The sequence below is a fragment of the Apiospora marii genome (genome assembly GCF_038362585.1).
Source record: "Apiospora marii strain CBS 49790 chromosome Unknown utg000003l_segment0_segment0, whole genome shotgun sequence".
Lineage (NCBI taxonomy): Eukaryota > Fungi > Ascomycota > Sordariomycetes > Amphisphaeriales > Apiosporaceae > Apiospora > Apiospora marii.
Genome location: NW_027117374.1, coordinates 5,560,217 through 5,583,426, shown reverse-complemented (window position 1 = coordinate 5,583,426; position 23,210 = coordinate 5,560,217). Strand labels below are relative to the sequence as shown.

Here is a 23,210-nt window from a genome sequence, read left to right as displayed (position 1 = left end):
GCACGCATCCAGGGAAGTTGGCAGAAGCCCTGCTTGCATCGATTCGTTTCTTCTGTCCCAAATCCTGCTCGAATACAGGTCGTAAAGTGCCAACACATACCTGATGACTCAATACAATTTCCAGTCTGTCGTAATTGATCAGATAATATTGTATGGCTTGAAAATACATTGGGCACTGAGATATACCCTCCATACGAAATGCGCCGTTGTAGGGAACGGCCAACGCGACCCAGGCGCCTGCAATTACAGCCAGTAGTGGTCGCTAGCCTCAAACTGCGCTAACCCGGACCCCATGCCACCGCCCAGCGCTCTCTTGACCACTGGAACCCCTGTAAAATACTCTGTTAGCCACTGAACAAAACCTTGGGCCGCAATTGCACAACACCCCCATTAGAATCAATTGACGTCGTCTGACTTACCGTCTGTAACGTTGCTGCCGCCCGTGTAATTTCCAAAACAGCTGTACTCAAACTTGGCCTGCTCCAACAGCCCGTCCAGGATCTGCATAAACGTGCCCATTTCGCACCAGCCGTCATCGCGGCGGCCACACTCGGGATAACTCTCGCCAAGCGGCACGGTGCGCTGGCTCAAAGTCAGATGGACATATTTCGTCGCATCGCCCTCGTCATAGTAAGAGTCTGCCTGGCTGGCCGCCTTGGAAGGGTCGGGTCGCTGGGCCTTGACGGGATGGGGCGCCGTGATGACCTCCCACACCATCTTGGCGGCGAAGGGGGTGATGTGCGAGATGGTCACGTTGCGCGGTTCGAGGCGGTGCGTCGAGGGCAACTGGTCCGAGAACTGCTTGAGCCCGAAGGCCGTGATGACGGAGTAGATGTTGGTGTCGTGGCTGAAGTCGAAGTAGATGTCCTGGTGCAGCGGGAACGTCTCGTCCATCGTGTCGAGCGTGTAGTTGACGTTGGTCGCGCCCTCGGGCAGGTCGTACAGGTGGCCCTGCAGCCGCGCGTGGAACTCCTCCACGAACCCGATGCCCACGGCGCGCCCGGTCGGCGACTGGAAGCCCGACCCGCCCTGGAACTGCAGGTCGATGCTGTACTCGAAGTCGAGCCACTCCTCGTACGTGAACAGGTCGCACCACCGCGAGAAGCCGTAGGCGACCGTCTCGTAGGGGCAAAGGGTCTGGGCGTTGTAGCTGTCCGCCACGGTCCAGTCGTAGTCGCCGGTGAACTTGCGCAGGCGCTCCGTCGCGTCCGCGAGGTAGATGTGCTCCCAGGCGCGCGACGCGTTGTTGCCGCCCTGGGACCGGAAGTTGAGGGCGTTCTCGCAGGCAAAGTACCCGGCCAGCGAGTTGTTGAGCCCAAACGTCTCGAGGATGGGCTCGAGCGTGACGTTCCGGGTCCACTCAAGGCCAAAGAAGCCGGCCATGAAGTACTCGGCCGACTTCAGCATGCGGTCCTGGCTGGTCGTCCGCGCCAGGATCTTGGTCGAGGTGTTGTAGAGGCTGCCGTAGTTGTAGTATTGCAGAACACCACTGTCGAACAGCTCCTGGCGGCCCCTGGCGACGAGGATCTCCGCGCCCAGGGTGTACTTCCAGTCCTTGAGGAAGCTTAGCCGACCAGACCAGTCCGCCTTGCCAGTTCGCGTCAGGTTCTCGACCTTGGCGGCAAAGTCCGAAATGGAAGACTCGCCGGTCGGGTATCGCGATCCATGGCGATGCAGGAGGTGCATCTGGGAAATCTTGGCGCCCGGCGGAAGCGGGTGCTCATCCACCCCAAAGCCCTCGGAATGGGCGAAGTAGCTCGAGAGGTGGCCTTGCAGCTGGAAGATGTTGGAGTTGTTGACATTCCCCTCGATGGGCACACCCGTCTGCAGGGGCTGGTTGGGGGCCCAAGTACCCGTAAACGCGACCGTGTTGGTCTGGGCTAAAAAGGGGGCAATGGCCGCCGTCTTGGTCGGGCCCGGCAGGACCTCCGTGGTGGTCTGGAAATAATCGGGCACCGAAGAAGAAGCCTTGGGCCATTTGAGATGCTCGCCGCCCCACCCAAGATAGCGGACGACGCCGAGGAATGCGAGGATGGTGATGATGGCGACGGAAATGATGGCGGCGTAGATCAGGGCAGACTTCGAACGCGTGGCACGTTTCTTGGCAACCAATGGCGGGGCACTCGACGGCAGCAGCTGCGCATCCAGAGACTCTCGGCCGGAGTCATCGTAGGACTCGTGATATCTGTCCTCCTTGGACGGCGAAGTGGTGGCCGTCATGATGTCTTGGGGGGATCGCTACGCTTCTTTCGGTACTTGAGGTACCTAAGCTAGCTAGGGTCTTTGTTGTGTGGGCTGCTGCAGCCAGCGCTCCTCGGCACGCGGGCACGTGACTTGGGAGTGCTCACGCGATACCGGCTCCTCGCAACTCAATCTCCGGGGAAAAGCGAATGCACATCTGCAAAACCCGACAGTCTGGTTGCCGCTGATAATCTCCTTGCGCCCTTTTGAGACCCCGAGCGCGATAGAAGACGTCAAATGCCTTGTGGTCACTTTAAACTCAGCATGGGACGAACCGAATGTTTCAGGCGTGATGGTTTTCGGAGGCGGAAAAAGTGAACACCCCACTGCCCACTGCCCACCAGCCCTGGGTTACGTCAGCGACGAGACATCAGCATAACGAAAGCCGCGCCAACCTGCGTTTAATTGAACGTCGACTTGTCGCAAACGACTACACTCAGGCCTATCCAGATGGAAAGTGTATAGGGAGACATAGACTACACTCAGGCCTATCCAGATGGAAAGTGTATAGGGAGACATAGTCTACACATTTTGCACGACCACACTTTGCTGTTCCGTTCCGCCCATGGACAAGTAGATCTCGGCGGAAGTCCGAGCCATCGAACCCGCCTGACTGAGGTCAGTTGGTTTTAGTCGCCCAGCAATCGACGTGGCACTTCGGTCTTCCGACAACACCACCACCACCACCACCACCAACGCTTCTGGTTCGTTCGGAATTAGTTAGCCAAGCGTCTCTAAGCATCATGGTCTTGCTTTTGCGTATGATGAAAATTAAATAAGTGAAGTTGTGCATACTCTGATCCGCTATAGGAAGGTAGCATTCCGCGGCTCCCGTCGCCTATCCTGTAGCATGCAGAGGATTTTACGATTTCCACTTGCCGTATACTCCTCCTAGGCTTCCATACAAGACATTCTCGGGTCCGTGACTATCGGGGAAGGGGATTCGGTGTTCCAGTGAGTCACGTTGCATCAGCCCTCATCCGATTGCGCCGTTCGGAAGAGTCGTTCCAGTTGCAGTGTCAGTCAGCTTGTCAGTCAGGTACCGAGTGTATGGTGGGGAATCCTAGGCGGTGCTTCCCCCTCAGCCGGGAACCACAAGGCGGTGTTGTCAAGCCAATCACCAATCGCTGGAAGTGAGAAAAGTAAGCAAATCCTCCCCCCTTGCGGTGTGCTGGGGATGCGCCACTATTAATAGCGGGTTGAAGGAGCAGAACCCCTAGCTATCGGTTCTGGACCTGAGCACAGCTGGCAGGCTTAGAGGGGTAAATCGGTCATACGGTGAAATTTGATAGTAATTCAGCAGTAAATGGGCCGAATGTGCATTCTGCCAGCTCGGAAGCAATGGCATCGCAAAATAGAAAAATACGATGGAGGGGGGCCCACGTCGCATCTGGTTCGTCCATCGGCCTTTCTCCCAGATGTGAAACCAGCGGGGCCAGCGCAGTCTCGCGGAGACTTTGTGACTGGATTTTCAGGGTCCTGGTGGGGGCTGCAGGGGGGAGGTCACCCAACGGCCTTCTAGAAACAACTGAAAGCCAAGCGCCAACATAGCGTGTGATCAGCTTTTGATTGGTCCTCGCAGACTGTTACCTGCCTACTGTGCCATATTAGGACCTTTTTCTTTTTTCTCTCTTTGGGCTCCGCACGGGGCTTACTCTAATCTATTTTCCGTCATCCGAAAATGCTGGAGCCTGGTCTCTGTCTTTTTTTGAGCTGGCAAATATGCGCTGTCCGTATGCAGATGTTGTCAGAGCCACTAGCGTGCATCTGCGCAGCCGCGGGCAGTGCTGCCGACAGCCGAGAACCGCGAGCGTGGGAATGGATGGGTTTCGGCGCCTCTATAGGGCGTTAGTGATATACCCCTCCTACTAAACTTGGCGAGGCGACGCAAAGCAAGCAACAGTAAGGGAAACGGTTATGGGCGGTGTAACATACAACATCATCCTGCAGCCGTTTTCCAGCACATAGTTCGTTACGGCAATCTAGTATGACGACAGGCAATCAAATGATGGCTGCGTCCTAGACGTAAGCCGGCTTACCTCTCGGCATCTGCTTCAGGCATCGACCAAAGAAATCGATATGATCAGCACATCTCTCAGGCAGATCATTCGGGGCAGTATGCGAGATGCGATGGAGTGCGTCCGCACGGGTGGATCGCGCTCCATGATTCGGCGGCAACGTTTCACTGACTTGGAGGAGTGGGTGAGCCGGTGCCATCCAATACGGCGGCAACACGAGACCTGTCATACCCATCCGTCGAGTGGCGCTGGCCTGTCTTGGCTATAGCCGGGTAAGGCTGAGACAATGGATCACCCCCCTGGCATCGGACCTCAACTGACGAACGGCCGTTAGGGCCCTGCTTTGGGCATAAGCCACCACCTGAGGGGGAGGAATAGCAAACAATCTCCGAGCACACACACCCACACTTCTTGAGTCGGGGAATCAGTCATGATTGGGCGCTTCGTTACGACTTAGACAGGAACGAGCCAACCCTCACGAGATGTCTGACGTGAGCTCCCCTGATATAAAGGGACCGGGGCTCGTCGTACAATGATTCTCGACGTTCAATCAAGTCTCCAGATCCATCACACTAGCCATCACCATGTTTTATACCCCCGATTCCCCCTACGGAGGCGCTCCGCCGCTCTCTTCCTGATCTTGGGCACCGTTCTGCTCCTCCTCGTCGGCGGCACCACCGCCTACACCGACGTGAGGGCGGGCGCCGACCCCACCGTCATGAAGGTCGGCAACAACTACTACTCGGCCGAGTCGGCCGACGGCGGCATCTGGGTCCGCGAGTCGCCGACGCTGGAGGGGCTCGGCAAGCCCGCCCAGCGCAAGAAGGTCTGGTCCAACAACATGGACGCCGTCTGGGCGCCCGAGATCTCCACCGAGGGCGGCCGGACCTGGATCCACTTCGCGGCCGGCAACGACCACCGCATGTACGCCATCAGCGCCGACTCGCCCCTGGGCAACTACCCGTCCGACGCTACCAAGGTCAGCCTGCCGGACGACCGGTGGGCCATCGACGGCGTCCTGTTCACCTTTGGCGGGCAGCGCTACCTCGTCTGGTCCGGCTGGGAGGGCACGGACAACGTGGAGCAGAACCTGTACATCGCCCGCATGAGCAGCCCGACGCAGGCGACGGGTGCCCGCTACATCATCTCGCAGCCGCGGGAGCCGTGGGAGAGCAAGAAGGACGGCGGCAACCCCCTGATCAACGAGGGGCCCGAGGCCATCGTCGACCCGGACGGCCAGCTGCACATTGTGTACTCGGCCAACGGCAGCTGGGGCCCGCGGTACTGCCTGGCGGACCTGCGCCTCAAGAAGGGCGGCGACCCGACCAACGTGTGGGACTGGTACAAGTCCAACGGCTGCCTCTTCGGCTCCGAGCAGGGCAACATGATGGCCGGGTGGGACGCCACGCTCGGCATCGACGGGCCGGGCCACCACACCTTCGCCCTCCCCAACGGCGACGTCGGCGCCAGCCCCGGCGGCACCGACCACATCCCCTTCATGTTCCACGGCGTCGCCAAGGGCACCCCCTACAGCTGGGACAACCGCCACTGGTACACCGGCAGCTTCGTCTGGTGGGCCCAGACCAAGTACAGCCGCAAGGACGTGCCGGGCGACACCGAGAACGTGGGCTACAGCTTCAAGTTCTTCGAGGCATAAAAAGAGCGCATGATAGAGATACCCTTTTTTCTTATCTTTTTTTCTTCTTTTTTTCTTATGTTTGGATTACATGGGGCATATATATACCACGGACATTCACTTTTGGGCGCTGGCATGGGTTTTGATACCCCATTTGGGAGGGCGTTGTCGCATTGAGTCGGCTATCCAATTTGGCTAGCTTTAGGAGAGCTGCGGTCGTATCCAGACATTTGCATTGATACACTGGCGCAAAAAATAACAAAGGCGTTCTTCCTACACACATTCAAGCTTCCTTGCAACAGCCGTGATCCCCTGAGACATCATGTAGCACCCGATGCCATCACAAGTCACACAAAGCCACCCTTTTGCGACGCCGCGCAGTACACGAAGTATTGGGCCTGCGGGGGTTCGATAGGAGCCGGGGCCTGCGTGAACTGCGTCAGTAACACTCCACAGACAACCTCTAGCCGGCCCGTGTCTGGGATCCTCGTACCCCACCCGCGACCTCTTGCATGCTACCGTTGATTCCGAAGACCGTGCATGCAGCAATCGGACCGCTATGCAAAGAGACCTGGGAGACGACCATGCTGTTGTTGGTTTGGACCCCGGGCGTGTTGGCCTGGACAGAGACCTGATACGTCTTGCCATTCCCATCATCGAACACTACCAGTAGCCACCTGTGGTTTTGCCTGCGGCCGAGCGGGTTGGCGGTTGCGAGACTTCCAGGGTTTGCCCTGAGGAGAAGGGCGAGTAAGGAAAGACGAAGGAGCAAACATATTGATGGTAGTACGCGATAGACTCACAATCTCCGTGAGAAGGGCAGCCACGCGAAAAGTTTCAACAAAAATCGGTGTGCGCTGCTGCGCTCGGGTGTGTCGGGCATATATAATCACAGGTCGGCATCGAAGGGGTGCTTCAAAAAGTCTGGGGGTCTCTCCAGAAGAACCGGAACCTGCCCTGTTTGCTTCTCCATGGTCACAGTAATACCCTGCCATAAGGCGAAATATGTTGATCAGGGTATTGCATGACGCTTTCCAAGCCTGGAAAGTGCCGAATGCAACACTGTCGCAAGGCAAACCCACGCCAAACAACGTTCTACGTGCGGCAAGTGTGGTACATGACATCGCAGTGTCACTTGTGAACCAAAGGTGATGCACAATCCTCCTGAACAGGCTAGCCCATGACCAGGCCATCGTTTGACCGTGTACCATTCTCCATGTTGATTTCATCAATCGATGTGGGACATGCTAATCGATACCACAGTCTCAAGCCCTCGAGCTTTATATGCCGGCTGATTATGTCTATTCACTGTAACACGTCTGGCGAGAGGGAAAACGTGACAAAAAAAGGTGGAATCACCATTGTCGATACATCCTGGTTATTCCGGTGAAATCTGGGATAATCCAATAGGACAATCCAATTCCACAATGGGAAGTTAAAAGCTATGTCCAGAGGGAACGATGTTCCCCAGTTCTCTACCAACGCTTGGACATAGATGTTGTCACTCGCTGGTAGCTTGCAAGGACTATTGCGATAACTCTCTGGCAATGGAAGCATGGAATAGTGGGAGAGGGCCTGCCAAAGTCCGATATCACCACAAGATCCTTTCAGTTGAGCGGGTGGCTGATTAGTTGAAGACATTGGCAGTCGTATCGTGGTCATTAGATCTACACAGAACGGGCGCACAAGGTAAACATGGCTTTCGCGGTTTAGTTCGCTTGATTTTGATTCGATTTGGCATTCAATCGAAGTGTTTGGACCTGGGAAGGAAACACCCCAAACAAAGAACGCGCTAGGGTCTTAGATGGGTGTAAGAGAGCCCCAAAGCACCCTCGACCTTTACAGTGATGTCTGTGGTATCGCCGATTGCAGAACAATCGAGGGCATTCTAGTAATTAGGCGCGCCGTGCCCTCCCCCGCGGTTTGAGTTCATCCTACTTCTTTTTGAAGGGCAGCTACCCGTTTTGCACCCAGTTCCTGCTGCGTGAGTGCCAGGTAAGTAAGCAATGGACGCGCTTGGGGAAGGAGCAAGGGACCAGAACACCACCTAACTTATTGTTGCAGGGCGAAAAATGCGACGAGCGTGCATCAAAGCAACTCGCAGCCATGGATCTCAACATGTCTCACGAAGACGAGCGCGCGGTATACCTGGCCTTGAAGGGTGTTTTCAGTGGTGCGCTCGCCAACATCCGAAAGATCAAGCCTATCCGCAATCTCATTTCTCATCACAAGCCAGTTGCGCAGGTCGCGGAGTTACTCCAGAGATATGGCGAGGCAAAAGTCCATGACACAACCCGCCGTCTCCTAGCCGATGGGATCTTCGCCTCTGCCGAGAAAGCTCAGGCTCGCTTCCAAGGTCTGGTGGAATTGTCCCCAGTCTTGCCAGCGGAATGGGCAGCTCCCGAGGTCGAACCGGCTCATGACGGATCCGATGTTCTGTCTGACAACGAGGTAGCGGGCGAAGGCCTCGGTGCATCATTGGCAAACAAGCCGATCCAGACTCCTGTCATGGACAAGCCGCTCCTCCCTGTGCATCTGCCCTTCCCATCCCAGCACAAGCTGCTGGTGCATCTCCAGCAGCTGTTGGAACGAGCATGCTATGGATTCGCGACCAAGCATCTGCCTCAACACCTGCAGAAGAAGGGCTGGGACTGCCCAGAAGCGATGGAGCTCAACCACTGGGTGGCGCTATTGTCCAAAAGCGCGGTCCTGACCAAAAGCGCGGCCCTACGGGCACAACAAAATGCGAGGCCCCTGGACCAGCTCTGCCGCTGCGTCACCGACATCCGACACACCGCCGTCCATCGACTCCGCATCACGGCCGCCGCCGTCGAGAACTTCCTCCGCGATGCCGAGGACTTCACCGAGTTGCTGAGGGACCCCGCTGCCACGCAGGCCATCGCCCTCATAAGATGGGAGGTACAAGGAACGGTCGACGAACTCGAGGAAAACACGCGGAACGCCCATGACAAGCTCGACGAGGTTATGCAGGAGATTGGAGCCCACCGCGAGGAGCTCCAGAACCTGGAGAAGCTGGCTATGTCCGAAATGCAGCGAGAGAACTCCGAGTATCAGAGCCTGGCTGCGCGAAGCATCGACTCTGTCATTCCACACCCGCAGCACCGTCCTGTGTTTGATGCCGATCTCGAGGTCGGCGAGATCATCATGGTGAATGGGATCATCGTCAGAGAGGGCCCGGATGATGAGGAGATGGGCGGGTTTGAGTTGGAGTAGAGTGTCGAGTTCATAGCTCAGCTAGGTTACAGCCACGGCATAAACAACGATTTGATACGTGTTTCATATCCATCATGATTCGTAAGATTGCAGATGAAGTAGATAAGGTCAGCATTTAGTCAACGTCGTTGACATGAAAGCCTGAAGCTAGGCAAGTTATGCGAGTCACATGCAGTTCGTATTCTGCACCCAAAGCTTTGTGACTGTATGTCGGCCGCGGGCAGATAAGATTCAGCTATCACTGATGCCCTCAGCACAAGCTGAGCTTGATGCCACTCAGGGGTGAGCTGGGCTAGGGGAGATAACGCCGACAGTACACGAATCCTAAGAAGGTTAGCCAGCCAAGCCATCAACTTTCATGCCAACCTTTCAGCTACGTCAAACTATCAGGGGGTGTTTAGTGGTACACAGAACGGCAACCGACTTCGAGTCGGGGCAAAAGTGAATGTCATGTTGGTTTGACGTAAGAGGCTATTAGCTCGGGATGCAAGATGCAATCCATGACTCGGCATCTGGTACAGCAACCATCATGCACGCCTGATTCTGACGGAGACCGTGGCTATTTGAAACGGGACTCGTGCATGGACAGAAGGCTGGGTAAAAGTCAATCACCCAGTGATAAACCATACAACACAATAGTAGTGTCGAGCTTGATGGACCGGGCTGTCTGTTAAATATTTACCACGTTTTCTGCCACCCACATGTATGCCGAGAGCATCGGGTCCGGCTGGAAACCGCGGACGTTTCTCGCGAGAACGATCGTGTAGTCGTCCTTCAGCGCCTCGGCCATCCGCCCAGCCAGACGTTATGCCCTATATGTATGGATTAGTGCTGGCTCTTACCTGGTTGAAAGTGTCATATGGAGCCAGTCCTACCCCACACGATGCGCGTGGAAATGCCGAAAGCACCATCCGATAGGGAGAGCCGGGCCCACTCAGACAGGGACTCCACCGAGTTTTCCGGGGAAGTATTACCCCACTCCAAATACCAAAAGGAGGGCGTCGGGCATACGGCATGTCGTCATGAATGTTTGGAGAAAGGGCTCGGGAGAGAGATGGCGGTTAGTGGGTTGCAGCTAAGCTTTTGTCACTTGATCTACTGCTGTATAATTCGTTCGCGACACGACACGCAACCAGGCCCTCCCTGTCCAGTAACTAACTAGATCTTACATATCCCAGGCGGTTGGTGGAAAGATGGATCCTGACTATTCAGTACCAACGATTACTTCTCGTGAGACCCTCGTCCGACTCGATGTCATCGTCGTCGGAGCTGGACTCGGCGGCCTGGCCACCGCCATTTCCATCGCGCAGTCCGGTTCTAGAGTCACCGTCTTTGATGCGGCCAAGGAGCTTCAAGAAGTCAGTATATTTCCCTGCGCATCATGATCGTGGTCTAACTTAAGATGTTGCACATCCCCACAGATTGGCGCGGGACTGCAGCTCACGCCCAACTGCACCAAGATCCTGCAGCGGTGGGGCCTCCCCGACGCACTCTGGGCCGCGGGCGCCGAGCCAACCGAGCTGACCGTGCACCGGTACACGGGGCCCGTCCTGGCGCAGGACGCCTCCTTCGCCCGGAACATGCGCACGCGGTACGGCGCCCCCTTCCTCGACATGCACCGCGTGGACCTGCAGCGCGCGCTGTGCGAGCGGGCCCGGGCGCTGGGCGTGCGGTTCCGGCTGGGCGAGAAGGTGGTCGACCTGGCGCTGGACCAAGCGCCCCGTCGGCCCGAGGTGGTCACCGCCGCCGGCGCCCGGGCCGCGGCCGACCTCGTCGTCGCGGCGGACGGGCTGTGGTCGCGCTGCCGCTCCCGCTTCCTCGGCCGCGACGACCCGCCCCGGCCCACGGGCGACCTGGCGTACCGCGTCGTGCTGAAGCTGGACCAGATCCCCGACCCCGACCTGCGTCGCCGCGTGGCCGAGCCCGCCACCCATTTCTGGATCGGGCCCTACGCCCACGCCGTGGCCTACTCGCTGCGCGGCGGCACCATGTACAACATCGTGCTCCTCGTGCCCGACGACCTGCCGCCCGGGGTCAGCCGACAGGAGGGCTCGGTCGAGGAGATGAAGGCGCTTTTCGAGGGCTGGGACCCAGTTCTGTCTCGGTGTCTGGGTCTCGTCGACCAGGTCGACAAGTGGAAGCTGATGCACCGCAAGTTCCCGGTAACCCAGCTGTAGCCAACATATCGCTAACGCAGTCTATTAGGAGAGGAAATGGCTACGTGGGTCAACGACAAGTCCAATCTCGTCTTTGTGTAAGGTTCCCGTCACTGCAGCTAATGTTGTGTCATGTAAGTTGTGCAGGTCTCTGACCCAAAATAGGGGCGATGCTTGCCACCCGATGCTGCCCTACCTGGCCCAGGGTGCCAACTCCGCCATCGAGGACGGCGCGGTGCTCGGGCTGCTGCTCGAACATATCCAGTCGAGAGATCAGGTGCCCCAAGCTCTAGCCATGTACGAGAAGCTGAGGAAGGCCCGGGGCGAGTCCATCGTGAGAGAGACATTCAAGCAAGTAAGTGCATTGAATAGCACTCCGCCCCCCCCCTCTCTCATTCTCTCCCTCTGGAATTCCTGAACTAAGACTCTTGCTTTGCCAAAGAGAGATACTTTCCACATGCCGGATGGCCCCGAACAGGAGGCCCGTGACGAGATCTTTTTATCACAGCTGGGAAAAGAATCCAAAGGTCCATTCCCCAGCCGCTGGACTTGCCCTCACGTCCAGCCGTGGCTGTATGGCTACGATGCCTATGAAGAGGTGGAGATTGCTGTAAAAAAGGAGCCGTTCGTCAAGGCCAGGAGGAGTGATGACACGCGACAATAACAGTCGGGGGTGTGAGTGGTTCTCATAGTGGATCAGCTTGTCGGCTACCTCATTGGTCTCCCAAGATAGTAAATACAGACTGGTCACGCGAATAATAACACAGGGAATATTTGCTATGAGAAACATATTCATGATTGTTTCAGAAGCTATCTACTGCCTATCCTAGTTCTTTGCATGGCCATCCATAACTGTCAAAAACCCAATGTCCTTCTCGAATCAGGAAAACAGGGGGGGTCAAAAACAACGCTTCCGTGAAACCTTCTTCGCATCAACCACCGTCATTACTCATAACCCATCAAACCAAATCCTTGGCCATCTCAACCAATCCCTCGATATCCTGACCGGGCAGCTGCGCCTCCAGCCAGGCGAGAGCTTTCTCAACAAGCAGCTCCCACGAGTCCTTCTCGCCCGCAGCCTCTTTCCGGAGCCAAGCAACGACACAAGCGGTTACGATGACCTGGCTGTGGCCCAAGCCGTCTTTGCCGTACTTGGAAGCGACAGCGGCCGTCCACTTCGAATTGAGCGACTGCTCGCTCCACTGCATGACGGAAAACAGCTCCTGCGTCCAGGACCACGAGCCGTCGAAGCTCTGGAGCAGCACCAGTCTCGATAGAGTCGGCGCCGGTGCCTCGCTATCTTCGGTCGATTGACCCTCGCCACTGCCCCGAACCTTCTTCTTACGGGGTCTGCTGAGTCGTGCCGCATCGTTGTAGCCGCTGGACGTGTTACCGAAACTGGTAGTCGTCGGAACCGGCGGAGAGCTCGCCCCCCACCCACCAAAACCACTCGATGGAGGAGATCCTTCCGCGCAAGCTTCTTTGGCGCAAGTGTCCACCTCGAAGGAGTGATGTTGTGCCGAGCTGGGGGTACGATATTGAATAGATCGAGGACGATTGGCGAACAGAGAGGTGCCACCAGAGGGAGGAGCATGGCTCATTGAACCACCAAACAGGCCAGATGAGCCCTGAGAAGGTCTTGCAGGCTGAACAAAGAGTCCGCTGCTTGGGGGTGCTGGAGCCGCCGGAGTATTCGCAGCGGAGCCGAAAAGACTGCCTCGCGACGGGACAGAGGCAGGCTGCGAGGCGAAAAGGGGGCTCGAGAGCCCACCAAAGGCGCCGCCCCCGGATTGATTTCTTCTGCCCGCGGGGGCAGCATGGCGTTCTCGGGCCTGCGGAGCCGCACCGAAAAGGCCGCCTTGCGGAACTCCTGCATCAAAGGCTGGCTGGACGTACCCAGAAGATGGGGTTCTTCCACCATGCGAACGCGTCATGCTTGATTTCAACATCACGGCCTGATGATATCCAAAGCCCTGCTTCTGATTCTGCTGCTGGCCCGGGCTGACCTTGATTTCCTGTTCGTCCTCGCCCTCGCCCTCGGAAACTGCGACGAAAGAGCACCATTTGCCGCCGACCTGGTACTGTACGCCCAGTCGGACGGCCTCGCGCTCGACCATGTCTTGGAACTGCCCGTCGTATTTCTGTTTGAGCAGGACCTCCTCGGCGTCCTTGGCGTGGAAGATCCAGCCGCGACCCTCCTCGAGCTCGCCGACGGCCTTCTTGGCGGCAAGCTGGTGAATGCTTTGACCCTTTTCGTCGAGGTGAGTAATGGGGATCTCGAGCTCCAGAGGGCCTTGTCGAGATGTGCCGCGCAGGAGGACGGATTTGGGTTGTCGCTGAGTACCGGCGTCGGGTGAGATCATCAGGTAGACGGTGCTCCGGGCAAAGGGGAACAAGGGCGGGATGGTATGGGGCGCCTGCAACAGCTTGGGAGTATTGATCGAGGGAAGGCTCGAGAACTTGTCTTGGACGGTGGTCGCTGCCTGGTCGTCTTCGCTGGTGTATGGGTCGAAGAGAGAAATCGGTTTCTGGGGTGTCGCATTTTCGGCAGCTTTGGTCTCGTCGATGACCAATGACTCGAGAGTAGTGTCAATGACCTCGAAGTCGTCGTCATCTGCTGCCTCATACTTGACGTCCAATGTGTAGTCCTTGATGTGGGGAGAAAGGGCACCTTTGAGCATCCGCACGACCTTGCTGCCCATCTCCTCCGAGTCGGAAATCGCCTGCGAGAATCCGTTGCCGGCTCTCGCCACCCTCTCGATCAGGGAGTGGCTGACGGCGTAACCGATGCCGAGTGTGAATAAACGAATGGCTCCACCAGCCAAAGCGATGTTCTCGTTGATCATATGGACGAGGCGGTCCTGGTCCCAGATCTCGCCGTCAGTTAGTAAGAAGACCTCGAGGTTCATATCTTGGTAGCGTCGCTTGATCGACTGTTCGACGGGCTGGTACATTTCGGTGCCTCCGTAGTTGGCACCAAACCCCTCAATGTGTCGCATAGCCTCTGTCATGCTTGCAGAGTCGTACGTGCGGGATCTGTCCCAAAGGAAACTGTGGTTGGAGCCGAAGCTGCATATGTTGAATTTGATGCCCACGGTCAGCGACTTGACGAACAACTGCAGTGCCTTCTTCAGATTAGGGATCTTGTCGCTCATGCTTCCGCTTCGATCGCAAACGAAGACCACCTCTGGCTTCTCGGGGGCAAGGGAAAATTTGGGTACCAGGGTGGCCATGATGGCCTTTTGACCGGGTATCGACGGGTGTTCCTCCAGGACGGCGACCGGGTTTCCAATCTCCGTGGCCGTCATCTGAAGGACAAAGTCCTTGTCAAGCTCAGTCGAGCCAAGCGAAAGAGTGGCGGATGCTTTCTCGAAGGAGAGGTCTTGCTGCTCGGGACACTTGGACGTTCTGCCAATTGTAACTGCAATCTGGTGGGATGGGGACTGGATGGATGTGATGCGCGATCCTGCAGACACTTGTGCATCTACGGTGACATGTATGCCACCATCCGGCGTGGCTGAAGCTGAAGCTGCATTAGGCGACTGAGGGCCACTGTGATATGAACCATAGCGTGGGGCAATGCAAGTCGGGATCGTGAGCCGCAAGCCATTGATCTGAGCATCGTGTTTGAGCTCTCCGAGGTAGGTAATTTCGACCTGGATCTGGGCGCCCCCGGGGATGTTTCCCACGCTCGTCCTGAAGACATCTCCCGCGGTTTCGACGGCTTGCTCGAGCAAACCCGCCGTTTCGCCCTGGGCAATTGCTTGGTCGAAGGTGGCCTTGGCCTGGTGTCGCTCCTTGACCACGCCCTTGATGACGCGGTCGCCAATGGTGCATGTGAAGCCGACGATGCTGACACCGTCGAAGAGGGGAAACGTGTAGTGCACCTGCTTGATGAGGGCCTGTTCGGGGTTGACGAACGTCTGAAACAGAGTGGTGCGGGCGATGGAAGAGATGATGGACGTGTGCGCCTCAACCTTGACCTGTGGGAGGTATGTGTGACGCCTGGGGGAAGCGATAGACGGGTCGTGTTCCGGGAAGTAGTAGAAACCGCAGAGGCTGCGTGCGGGCTGCCCAAATAGTGCCATCCTGGATGTTCACACTTGATGATGATGTGAGATGACGGAGTGCATGAACAATAGAAGATGAGGAAGATAGAGATGGAGAGAGAGGATGATGGGGAAGAGGGATGATTACTTATGGATGGCAGCGAGGCCAAACAAGAATCCAAGCCGATTTGATGGTTCTGATCTTACAAAGGTGGTGCTGCATTTCGATGCACGGGGAGACGCAGTGAGATGGTGTAGGACTGTCGCCTAAGACGTATGCTTTGACGTAACTGGCTGCACCACACTGAAGTGTAGTGGTTTGGTGGGGCACACGCCGTCCAGGCAGCAACTCTTCAAGGAAACGCCGATTTTGATTGGTCGACTTTACTGCACCCCGAAACCAGGCACTCATAAATCAGTCATCCCGCAGGCCTACAGCACTCCTGAAACCATTGGCTTTGTTCTGTACTCCTTCGCCTTACATTGAATATGCTTATTGGTCTACAGTTTTGCTATTTTGCCTCCTTGTGTGATTGTAGAGGTGCAAGGGCTGTTAAGAGCTTCCGGATGACTCACAGTAGCGCAACCTTTGCGCGATGATTTATGAGGCTTCCTTTGTTTTCACTCATTTAGTAGAGATGCGGTACACCCATCAATATGAGATTTCAGATAGCTTCCAGGCGTTCTCACTAGAGATACTCTCAGGCAAGAACCAAGGCAGCAGCCTCGAAACAAAATCGACCCTAGCAATGCTCATACGACAATATAGAACAAATTCTTATAGGTATTTCTATGTGGCCTGATTACGTAAAAAGAGGATGACTTGTTTTTTTTAAAAAAAATCTAGAGATCGATGGCAGGCGTCGTTATGCAACGTGATAGCCTTATGTCAAATTTCGAAAAGATGGTATCGTCAACTCCTTTCACCTATCGATAAAGTCGGATGAACAAGGAAAACCTAATCGTATTTCGTACATGAACTTTATCTACCCGCATAATCGTTCATCTGATCAGCTACCGGGCTTGGGGTGGTGAATTACCCCAACTCCTTATCAGGTAGGCCCCCTGCATGCCGCCGTCTAATTGGTAAAGGTTGATATATTCTTTTCACGTACATATCCATCTACGTCATGATGGGAGGGGCGCTATCAAACACCTACGTTCACACTTATAGTCCAGGTGACCTCCCATGGCCTTTGTCTCGCTCAACGCATAAAGAAAACTACCGGTTGTTGTAAGGCTCTCTAACCGGAATCACTGGAACCACCGGAATCACTGGAACCACGGCTTCTACCGAGTAAGTGCGAATTTCTTCAACCATATGATATACTACAATTGGAACCATCTGCTAATGGCGGGCACCTGGGTCTCAAAGTGGCGACGATGAACGAAGCCCCCCTTTGAGATGATTCAGCGATCCTGGAACTGCTTTACCAGCCCCTGGTTCTTGAAGACGCCATGAACCGGGTGTTGAGGGGGCACCGTGACGGAGCGGGCGAGCCGCTCGGCATTCCGACTGACTCGATGCTGCCCTCATTCGAGGCCCACAAGTGCTTCGCCAACAAGCTTGCGCAGGTCCTTGACTGCGAGGGAGGCGGACGGACTGTCACGGCCCTGACGATCTTGCAGGGAGACAACAGCCAGCCCGTCTATGTCATCGCCTCCAACCAGCGAAGTCACGAGCAGCTCCAAGATGCGCGGAAGTTCTTGACAGAGCTCTTGGGCTTCGTGCACACGAACCCGTCTCAACTGAATTCAAAGCCCCTGCTCAAGAAGGTTCTAGGGATGATCATCTTGTTCAATTTCCCACGTTTTCAGGCATACTTGATCAACTTGCGAAAGTGCCTGGAGGCGTGCATTGTCGACTGCAGAGCCGGTATCAAGAACCTAATCAGTAGGTTCGAACAATTGATCAAGAAGTCGTAAGTTCTGGCTAACAGTTTGCCCGCTTTATCTAAGTGCTGGAACACGAGTTGAAATTACTCCTGATCCGGGCCTCCTTCCCGCTGGAAACGGGTAACGACAATGATCAAAACAAGTGTAGGTCGCTGTCATCCCTCTAGAGTCAGTACCATGAATGAAACCTGAACAAGTGATCCACAACTAGTTCTTAGCGACTGCGACACTCTCCTGAATGCTATCAGGACGAACAAGGGCAGCACGATCGACGAGTCCATATTGCAACAAACGGATGACAGGAACGCATCGAACTTGGAGGATTGGCAGGAACTTCGCCACTACCTTGGACGTCTTCATTCCTACCGCCAAGCTGCAGAAGTCATTTTGGCCGCGAATGACCGCTGGCCGAAGCTCTTCCAGGACTTTCAAGTGCTCGCCATTCCCTGTGGTCGGAAGGCGTCGAATCCCTTCTTGAACCGCCAACTTACCGCCGAGACCGTCGTGCGAAACATGCTATGGGACGATGAGAATCCAAGGCCATACCTGCGGCAGGTAAGGGTCCTGAACGCAATCGGCTTGAGTGCCGAGATGAAGGACATCGTGAACAGGACGACGTTTCGCCCCTTCGTGCATGCCGAGGTCCAGATCCACGCGGCCCTTATCCGGCAGGACATCTTCCGCTCCAGTAATTTCTGGAACGGGTACAAGTACATCGGCTGCAGCAAGCCGACCTGCCGCTTGTGCTCCTACTACTTCTTCGAACGCGGCGACGGCATCCAGGTGCGGCCGTCGCACCATAACATCTATCTTCACTGGCGCCTTCCAGACGTCTACAGCAGCCAGGGTCAGGTCGCATTACGGACGCATCGTCAGCTCCTAGAGCAGATCACGCAACGTGTCCGAAAGGACGCGAAACTCATACTGGACGAGAGGCTGCCCTCACGCCGGAAGCACGACTCCAGTGACCGCTCCAGCATTCCCAGTCTCTTGTACCCGTACAACCAGGATTCGGTGTCGTCTTTGGACAATTTGGGGTCTGAGGCTTCATGGTCCGACATCGGCACCTCTGCATCTGGCGGCGCTGTGCCGCGATCTTTCAATGGTGACAGCCTGGGCCAGCTAGTGAGGGAAGACGATGAAGATGTACTCGATATCGAGGAGCTCGAGAAGGCACTTCGTATCGGTGATTGAACGAAGAGCAGTTGAGGAATGAAAGCAAAGTGGTATAGGGCAGACTGTTGTATATCGGGGTTCTGATTGTGTTGGCCGTTGATGATTATTCCACGATTATTCTACCATTATTCTACCATTATGACATCGTTTTGCGGTTGAGTACCTGTTGACGTGCGGGTAACTTGAGCCACCGAGGTCTATTGACTCCATGTGGCGGCCTGGATCTTCTGGGATAGTCATAAGTGAGGCTTGGCAACACATGTGTACAATTTATTTGTCCATCTAATATGGTTAATAACTCTTCGAGCTATTAGATGATGACTGGTTGCGTCGCATGTTTAACGCATTGAGCAAAGTGTGTGGTCGCATAAGCGCGATCAGGAGGGGTTGTAATCCGGTTCCGCAGTGTCACGGAGATGTTGTTCGTCTATGTCCCGGGTTGGTGGCTTAGAAGTCTTTGGAAGTTTGCCCATGGGAGATACAGAGCTCGTAGAAATGTCTTTTGACGGCAATCCTCTTCTCTCCCATCATTCAGTTCCTTCCCGTCAGGCGATCGTGGAAAAACAAAAGTGGTTCATTCCTCCCTATCCGGCTGGGTGGTTCGGTGGGCATCGCTGAATGACAAATAACAGGGTACCTATGTGGCAAGGTGCAGCAACGGCACAGTTCCGCCCATGGTTTATTGCCTGGCAAGAATTCCGGGTCGGGACCCGAGATCTAAGCTCAAAGGGTAGTTCTAGGTTACGGAAGCGAGATTCTTCAAGTAAGGGTTGTCTACTCCTTGCGCGATGGGACTATGAGATCAACAAGAAGGTAGTACCAGGAGTCACTGATGGAGCGGGAAAAGCCCACTTCGCAAATGGTCGTAGACAGACAAGTTCCCTCCCAACCTGCATCATGCATGCAGCTAAAAAGGGGTGCGATTGCGTGAGTCGTTGCCGGCGGGCGCTATGGTGGCTGCATTATCACTGGGAGAAAACCAATCGCCACCGTGCCGGGCCGCAACCGCCTAAAGCCCCACGGCATTTCAAAGTATTTTCTGTGCAGCCCCCCATCCTGCGAGATTCCCGGGTCTCTACCGTTGAGAGAAATACACACCACATCCTTCGTCTCTTGAGTGTACTTTGCATCACACTTTTCTTGAAGGAGCCGCCTCATAACCTGTCAAGATGACTGAGACGAAGAATGACCCGACCACTGTCGATATTGAACTGGACACCGAAATTACCGATCTCAGAGATGGAAATGCGCGGGACCGCCGCGACATGACGCGCATGGGAAAAGCCCAGGAATTGAAGGTAAGTAGGCTAGACAAGACGGGCGCGACCAAAGCCACCTTGAAGGCATTGCTGACGTCCACGGCCCAGCGAAACTTCCGCTTCTTGTCCATTTTTGGCTTTTCCATGATTCTGATGCAGGCATGGGAATCGGTGCTGGCGGTAGGGTCCATTGGGCTCACCAACGGCGGGACGGCCGGCTACATTTGGATGTTTCTGGTCTGCTGGATCGGGTTCGGGTTCGTGAACACGTCCATGGCCGAAATGGGCTCCATGGCACCCACTACAGGTGGTCAAGTACGGAAGTCCCTTCTTGGTTTCCTTTCCCCAGACGAGGATGAACACTGAAAGCAAGAGCGGACCAGTATCATTGGGTATCGGAGTTCGCCCCGCGCAAGTACCAGCAGTTCATGAGTTATGTCATGGGCTGGATGTGCGTGCTGTCGTGGCAGACCGGCTGCGCATCGAGCGCGTACATCTCTGGGGGGCAGATCCAGGGCCTCATCGCCCTCAACTACCCGAGCTACCAGCCCCAAGGGTGGCATACGACCATGCTCTCGATCGCCGTGGCCGCCTTCTCCGTCTTCTTCAACGCCGCGCTGGCCCGGAAGCTGCCGATGGTCGAAGCCGGCCTGCTGGCGATCCACGCCCTCGGCTTCGTGGCCATCCTGGTCGTGCTCTGGGTCCTCTCGCCCAGGACGTCCGCGGCGCAGGTCTTTACGAGCTTCCACGACGGAGGGGGGTGGGGCAGCATCGGCACCAGCGTCATGGTCGGCACCATGGCCTCGGTCTATCCTCTATTGGGGGCTGACGCGGCGGTGCACATGTCGGAGGAACTGCAGGATGCGGCCCGGATACTCCCGCGCTCCATGATCTGGACCACCTTCTTCAACGGCGCCTTTGGCTGGGTCATGTTGATCACCTTCTGCTCTTGTCTCGGCAACGTCGACGACGTGCTCAACACGCCGACTGGCTTCCCGTTCCTGGCCGTGTTCGAGAGTGCTACGCGGTCGAAAGCCGGCGCTACCGGCATGAGCATCATCATTGTCATTATGACCATCGCGGGCAATCTTACCGGTGTCGCAACCGCGTCGCGCCAGTTGTGGGCCTTCTCGCGGGACCAAGGCATGCCGTTCTCCTATTTTGCATGTAAGTGTCACTCAATTTTCTCACTCGCGCGACATCTATCGGGTCTCTGCAGTACTATTCCTTTTGTGAATGCCTCCGCCAAATGACGGTTACGCTGGATTAAACATTGAACTAACGGTGATGCCATGCTCAGACGTTCATCCCGGTATGAACCTCCCGATCAATTCCATCACCATGACTCTCGTAGTCACTGTGCTGTTGACCCTGATCGCCATCGGATCCGACGTGGCTTTGAACTCGCTCACGTCGCTGGGCACGAACGCGATCCTGTCAAGCTACATGTGCAGCATCGGCTGTATCACCTGGCGGCGCCTCACCAAGCAGCCCCTCCTTCTTAGCAAACTGCCCCTCGGTAGATGGGGCCTGACGGTCAACATCGTGTCGATGCTGTTTCTCCTTCTCATCTTCGTCTTCGCCTTCTTTCCGGGCCCCAAGCCGGCACCGGCGGATATGAACTGGAACATTATGATCTACGGGGTCTCGGTCCTGGGCTCGTTGCTTTACTACGCGCTCTCTGCCCGGAAGCGGTACTTGGGGCCGGTAGAGTATGTGCGGAAGCTGGATTGAAGCGGGAGATGGAACGTGGCTCCCGGCGCGCTCGGACTTGTATCTATTTCTCGTACGTTGATATTGCTGGCAATTTCCTTATGTCTATCGTAAGAGCTTGTGTGTTTCAATCGCCCCCGATGCCTCGCAGAGCCTGATTCGGAAGTGAATTTGCGAGGGGAAGAGATCGACAAATAATTCGAGTAACGCATCTCCCATGCCGCGATGGAGCGGATCAGCGGGGCCAAGCCTTCTTGGGGGTCAGGTTGCTTGGGGTAAATGCTTCACCAACTTACCCGACACCGATTGGTGGATCTTTTGTCGCAGGACACATGGTACAGAAGCTGACGCAAAGACTATACTCCGCCTTTTCAGAGCTCATGCGATAGATCCGTAGGCCTTTTTGGAGTTAAACAAGCTTGATATATGATTCCCCTTAGTTTTCCCTTTCCGTTTATTTTCGCCTTTGCTTTTACTCGAGCAGCGAACAACATTACCACCAACATGATTGCCGTTTTACTAGTCTTAGGCCTGCTGAGCGTCGGCCACGCTTTGGTCAGTCCCGATGGAACCGGACGCCTACCCGCCATGGGCTGGAACTCTTGGAACGAATACGCCTGCAACATAAACGAAGACGTGTTCCTCCGCGTCGCCGATCTCATGGTCGAGCTGGGGCTCAAGGACCTCGGCTACCAATACGTCAACATCGACGACTGCTGGAGCGTCAAAGGGACCACACGGGATAACGTGACGCAAAGGATCATCCCGGATCCGGTCAAGTTCCCCGAGGGTATCAAGCATGTTGCTGATGAGGTTCACGGGAGGGGACTGAAACTTGGCATATACGGTGATGCTGGTGAGTCCGTGTTGATCGTGGTGCAGACCCAATAAGGATGCAGGGTTAGTGACATGGCTAGGTACGCAAACGTGCGGAGGCTATCCTGGGTCTTTGGGATACGAGGAGATCGATGCAACAGCTTGGTCAGAGTGGGGAGTCGACTGTGAGTTCTCTCAGTCCTGGATTCACTGGATCAAAAGAGCGAGGGGACTAACAAAGGATGCATGTTTGGGACCCAGACCTGAAGTACGACAACTGCAACGTCCCCCAAGAGTGGGTAGACGTCCCCTACATGTACCCCGACAACGGCGGCAGCCCCGACGGGCCCGTGCCCCCCGGGCTACGACTGGTCGACCTCCAACAGCACCACGCGCTACAACCGCATGCGCGACGCCCTCCTGGCGCAGGACCGCACGATTCAGTACTCCCTCTGCATCTGGGGCCACGCCAACGTGGTGGCGTGGGGCAACGGCACGGGCCACAGCTGGCGCATGTACAGCGACATCTACCCGGCCTGGACGGGCAACCACCAGGGCAGCCTGGGCCTCATGCCCATCCTGAACCAGGCCGCCTTCTACTGGAACGTGTCGGGCTTCTGGGGCCACAACGACTGGGACATGCTCGAGGTCGGCAACGGGAACCTGACCCTCGAGGAGAACCGCAGCCACTTTGCGCTGTGGGCCGCGCTCAAGAGCCCGCTCGTTATCGGGACCAAGCTCGACGGGATCCGGCCCGAGATCCTGACTATACTCAAGAATGAGGAGCTCATCGCGTTCAACCAGGACACCGTATACGGGGCGGGTGCGATGCCGTACCGATGGGATGGTGTTGGGAACGAGACTCACCCGGCCGACTACTGGGGCGGCAGCTCTTCCGAGGGGTGCACGTCTTCCTGCTCAACACCGGGGAAGAGGAGAAAGACATGGAGGTGAAGTTCTCCGAAGTTCCGGGGCTGCAGCAAGATGAGGCGGCGATTGGTGAAGGTGGTACTCAC

The 23,210-nt window shown here is 56.0% G+C and overlaps 9 protein-coding genes across 9 annotated transcripts; 6 read left to right on the top strand and 3 right to left on the bottom strand.

Annotated features, from left to right (window-relative positions):
• Positions 1-243: 243 nt before the first annotated feature.
• Positions 244-2,220, bottom strand: PG985_005299 (histidine acid phosphatase; the record flags this gene model as incomplete). The annotated part of the gene is made up of 2 exons (XM_066825068.1): positions 244-329; positions 420-2,220. 2 exons carry the CDS (start codon positions 2,218-2,220, stop codon positions 244-246), a joined length of 1,887 nt encoding a protein of 628 aa, XP_066688228.1.
• A 2,571-nt stretch (positions 2,221-4,791) lies between these two features.
• On the top strand, positions 4,792-5,916 carry PG985_005298 (glycoside hydrolase family 43 protein; the record flags this gene model as incomplete). The annotated part of the gene is made up of 1 exon (XM_066825067.1): positions 4,792-5,916. The coding sequence occupies one exon, from the start codon at positions 4,792-4,794 to the stop codon at positions 5,914-5,916; it is 1,125 nt and encodes a 374-aa protein (XP_066688227.1).
• Positions 5,917-6,358: 442 nt separating this feature from the next.
• PG985_005297 (uncharacterized protein) lies at positions 6,359-6,868 on the bottom strand (the record flags this gene model as incomplete). Its single annotated transcript, XM_066825066.1, has 2 exons — positions 6,359-6,629; positions 6,789-6,868. The coding sequence occupies 2 exons, from the start codon at positions 6,866-6,868 to the stop codon at positions 6,359-6,361; spliced, it is 351 nt and encodes a 116-aa protein (XP_066688226.1).
• A 1,145-nt stretch (positions 6,869-8,013) lies between these two features.
• Positions 8,014-9,129, top strand: PG985_005296 (uncharacterized protein; the record flags this gene model as incomplete). Its single annotated transcript, XM_066825065.1, has 1 exon — positions 8,014-9,129. One exon carries the CDS (start codon positions 8,014-8,016, stop codon positions 9,127-9,129), a length of 1,116 nt encoding a protein of 371 aa, XP_066688225.1.
• Positions 9,130-10,322: 1,193 nt separating this feature from the next.
• Positions 10,323-11,949, top strand: PG985_005295 (FAD-dependent monooxygenase OpS4; the record flags this gene model as incomplete). Its single annotated transcript, XM_066825064.1, has 4 exons — positions 10,323-10,487; positions 10,551-11,291; positions 11,335-11,640; positions 11,728-11,949. The coding sequence occupies 4 exons, from the start codon at positions 10,323-10,325 to the stop codon at positions 11,947-11,949; spliced, it is 1,434 nt and encodes a 477-aa protein (XP_066688224.1).
• Positions 11,950-12,244: 295 nt separating this feature from the next.
• On the bottom strand, positions 12,245-15,373 carry PG985_005294 (uncharacterized protein; the record flags this gene model as incomplete). The annotated part of the gene is made up of 1 exon (XM_066825063.1): positions 12,245-15,373. The coding sequence occupies one exon, from the start codon at positions 15,371-15,373 to the stop codon at positions 12,245-12,247; it is 3,129 nt and encodes a 1,042-aa protein (XP_066688223.1).
• A 1,419-nt stretch (positions 15,374-16,792) lies between these two features.
• Positions 16,793-18,424, top strand: PG985_005293 (uncharacterized protein; the record flags this gene model as incomplete). The annotated part of the gene is made up of 3 exons (XM_066825062.1): positions 16,793-17,228; positions 17,294-17,374; positions 17,442-18,424. The coding sequence occupies 3 exons, from the start codon at positions 16,793-16,795 to the stop codon at positions 18,422-18,424; spliced, it is 1,500 nt and encodes a 499-aa protein (XP_066688222.1).
• Positions 18,425-19,575: 1,151 nt separating this feature from the next.
• On the top strand, positions 19,576-21,399 carry PG985_005292 (uncharacterized protein; the record flags this gene model as incomplete). The annotated part of the gene is made up of 3 exons (XM_066825061.1): positions 19,576-19,980; positions 20,049-20,832; positions 20,966-21,399. The coding sequence occupies 3 exons, from the start codon at positions 19,576-19,578 to the stop codon at positions 21,397-21,399; spliced, it is 1,623 nt and encodes a 540-aa protein (XP_066688221.1).
• A 483-nt stretch (positions 21,400-21,882) lies between these two features.
• On the top strand, positions 21,883-23,148 carry PG985_005291 (uncharacterized protein; the record flags this gene model as incomplete). The annotated part of the gene is made up of 3 exons (XM_066825060.1): positions 21,883-22,234; positions 22,278-22,379; positions 22,532-23,148. The coding sequence occupies 3 exons, from the start codon at positions 21,883-21,885 to the stop codon at positions 23,146-23,148; spliced, it is 1,071 nt and encodes a 356-aa protein (XP_066688220.1).
• Positions 23,149-23,210: the final 62 nt, after the last annotated feature.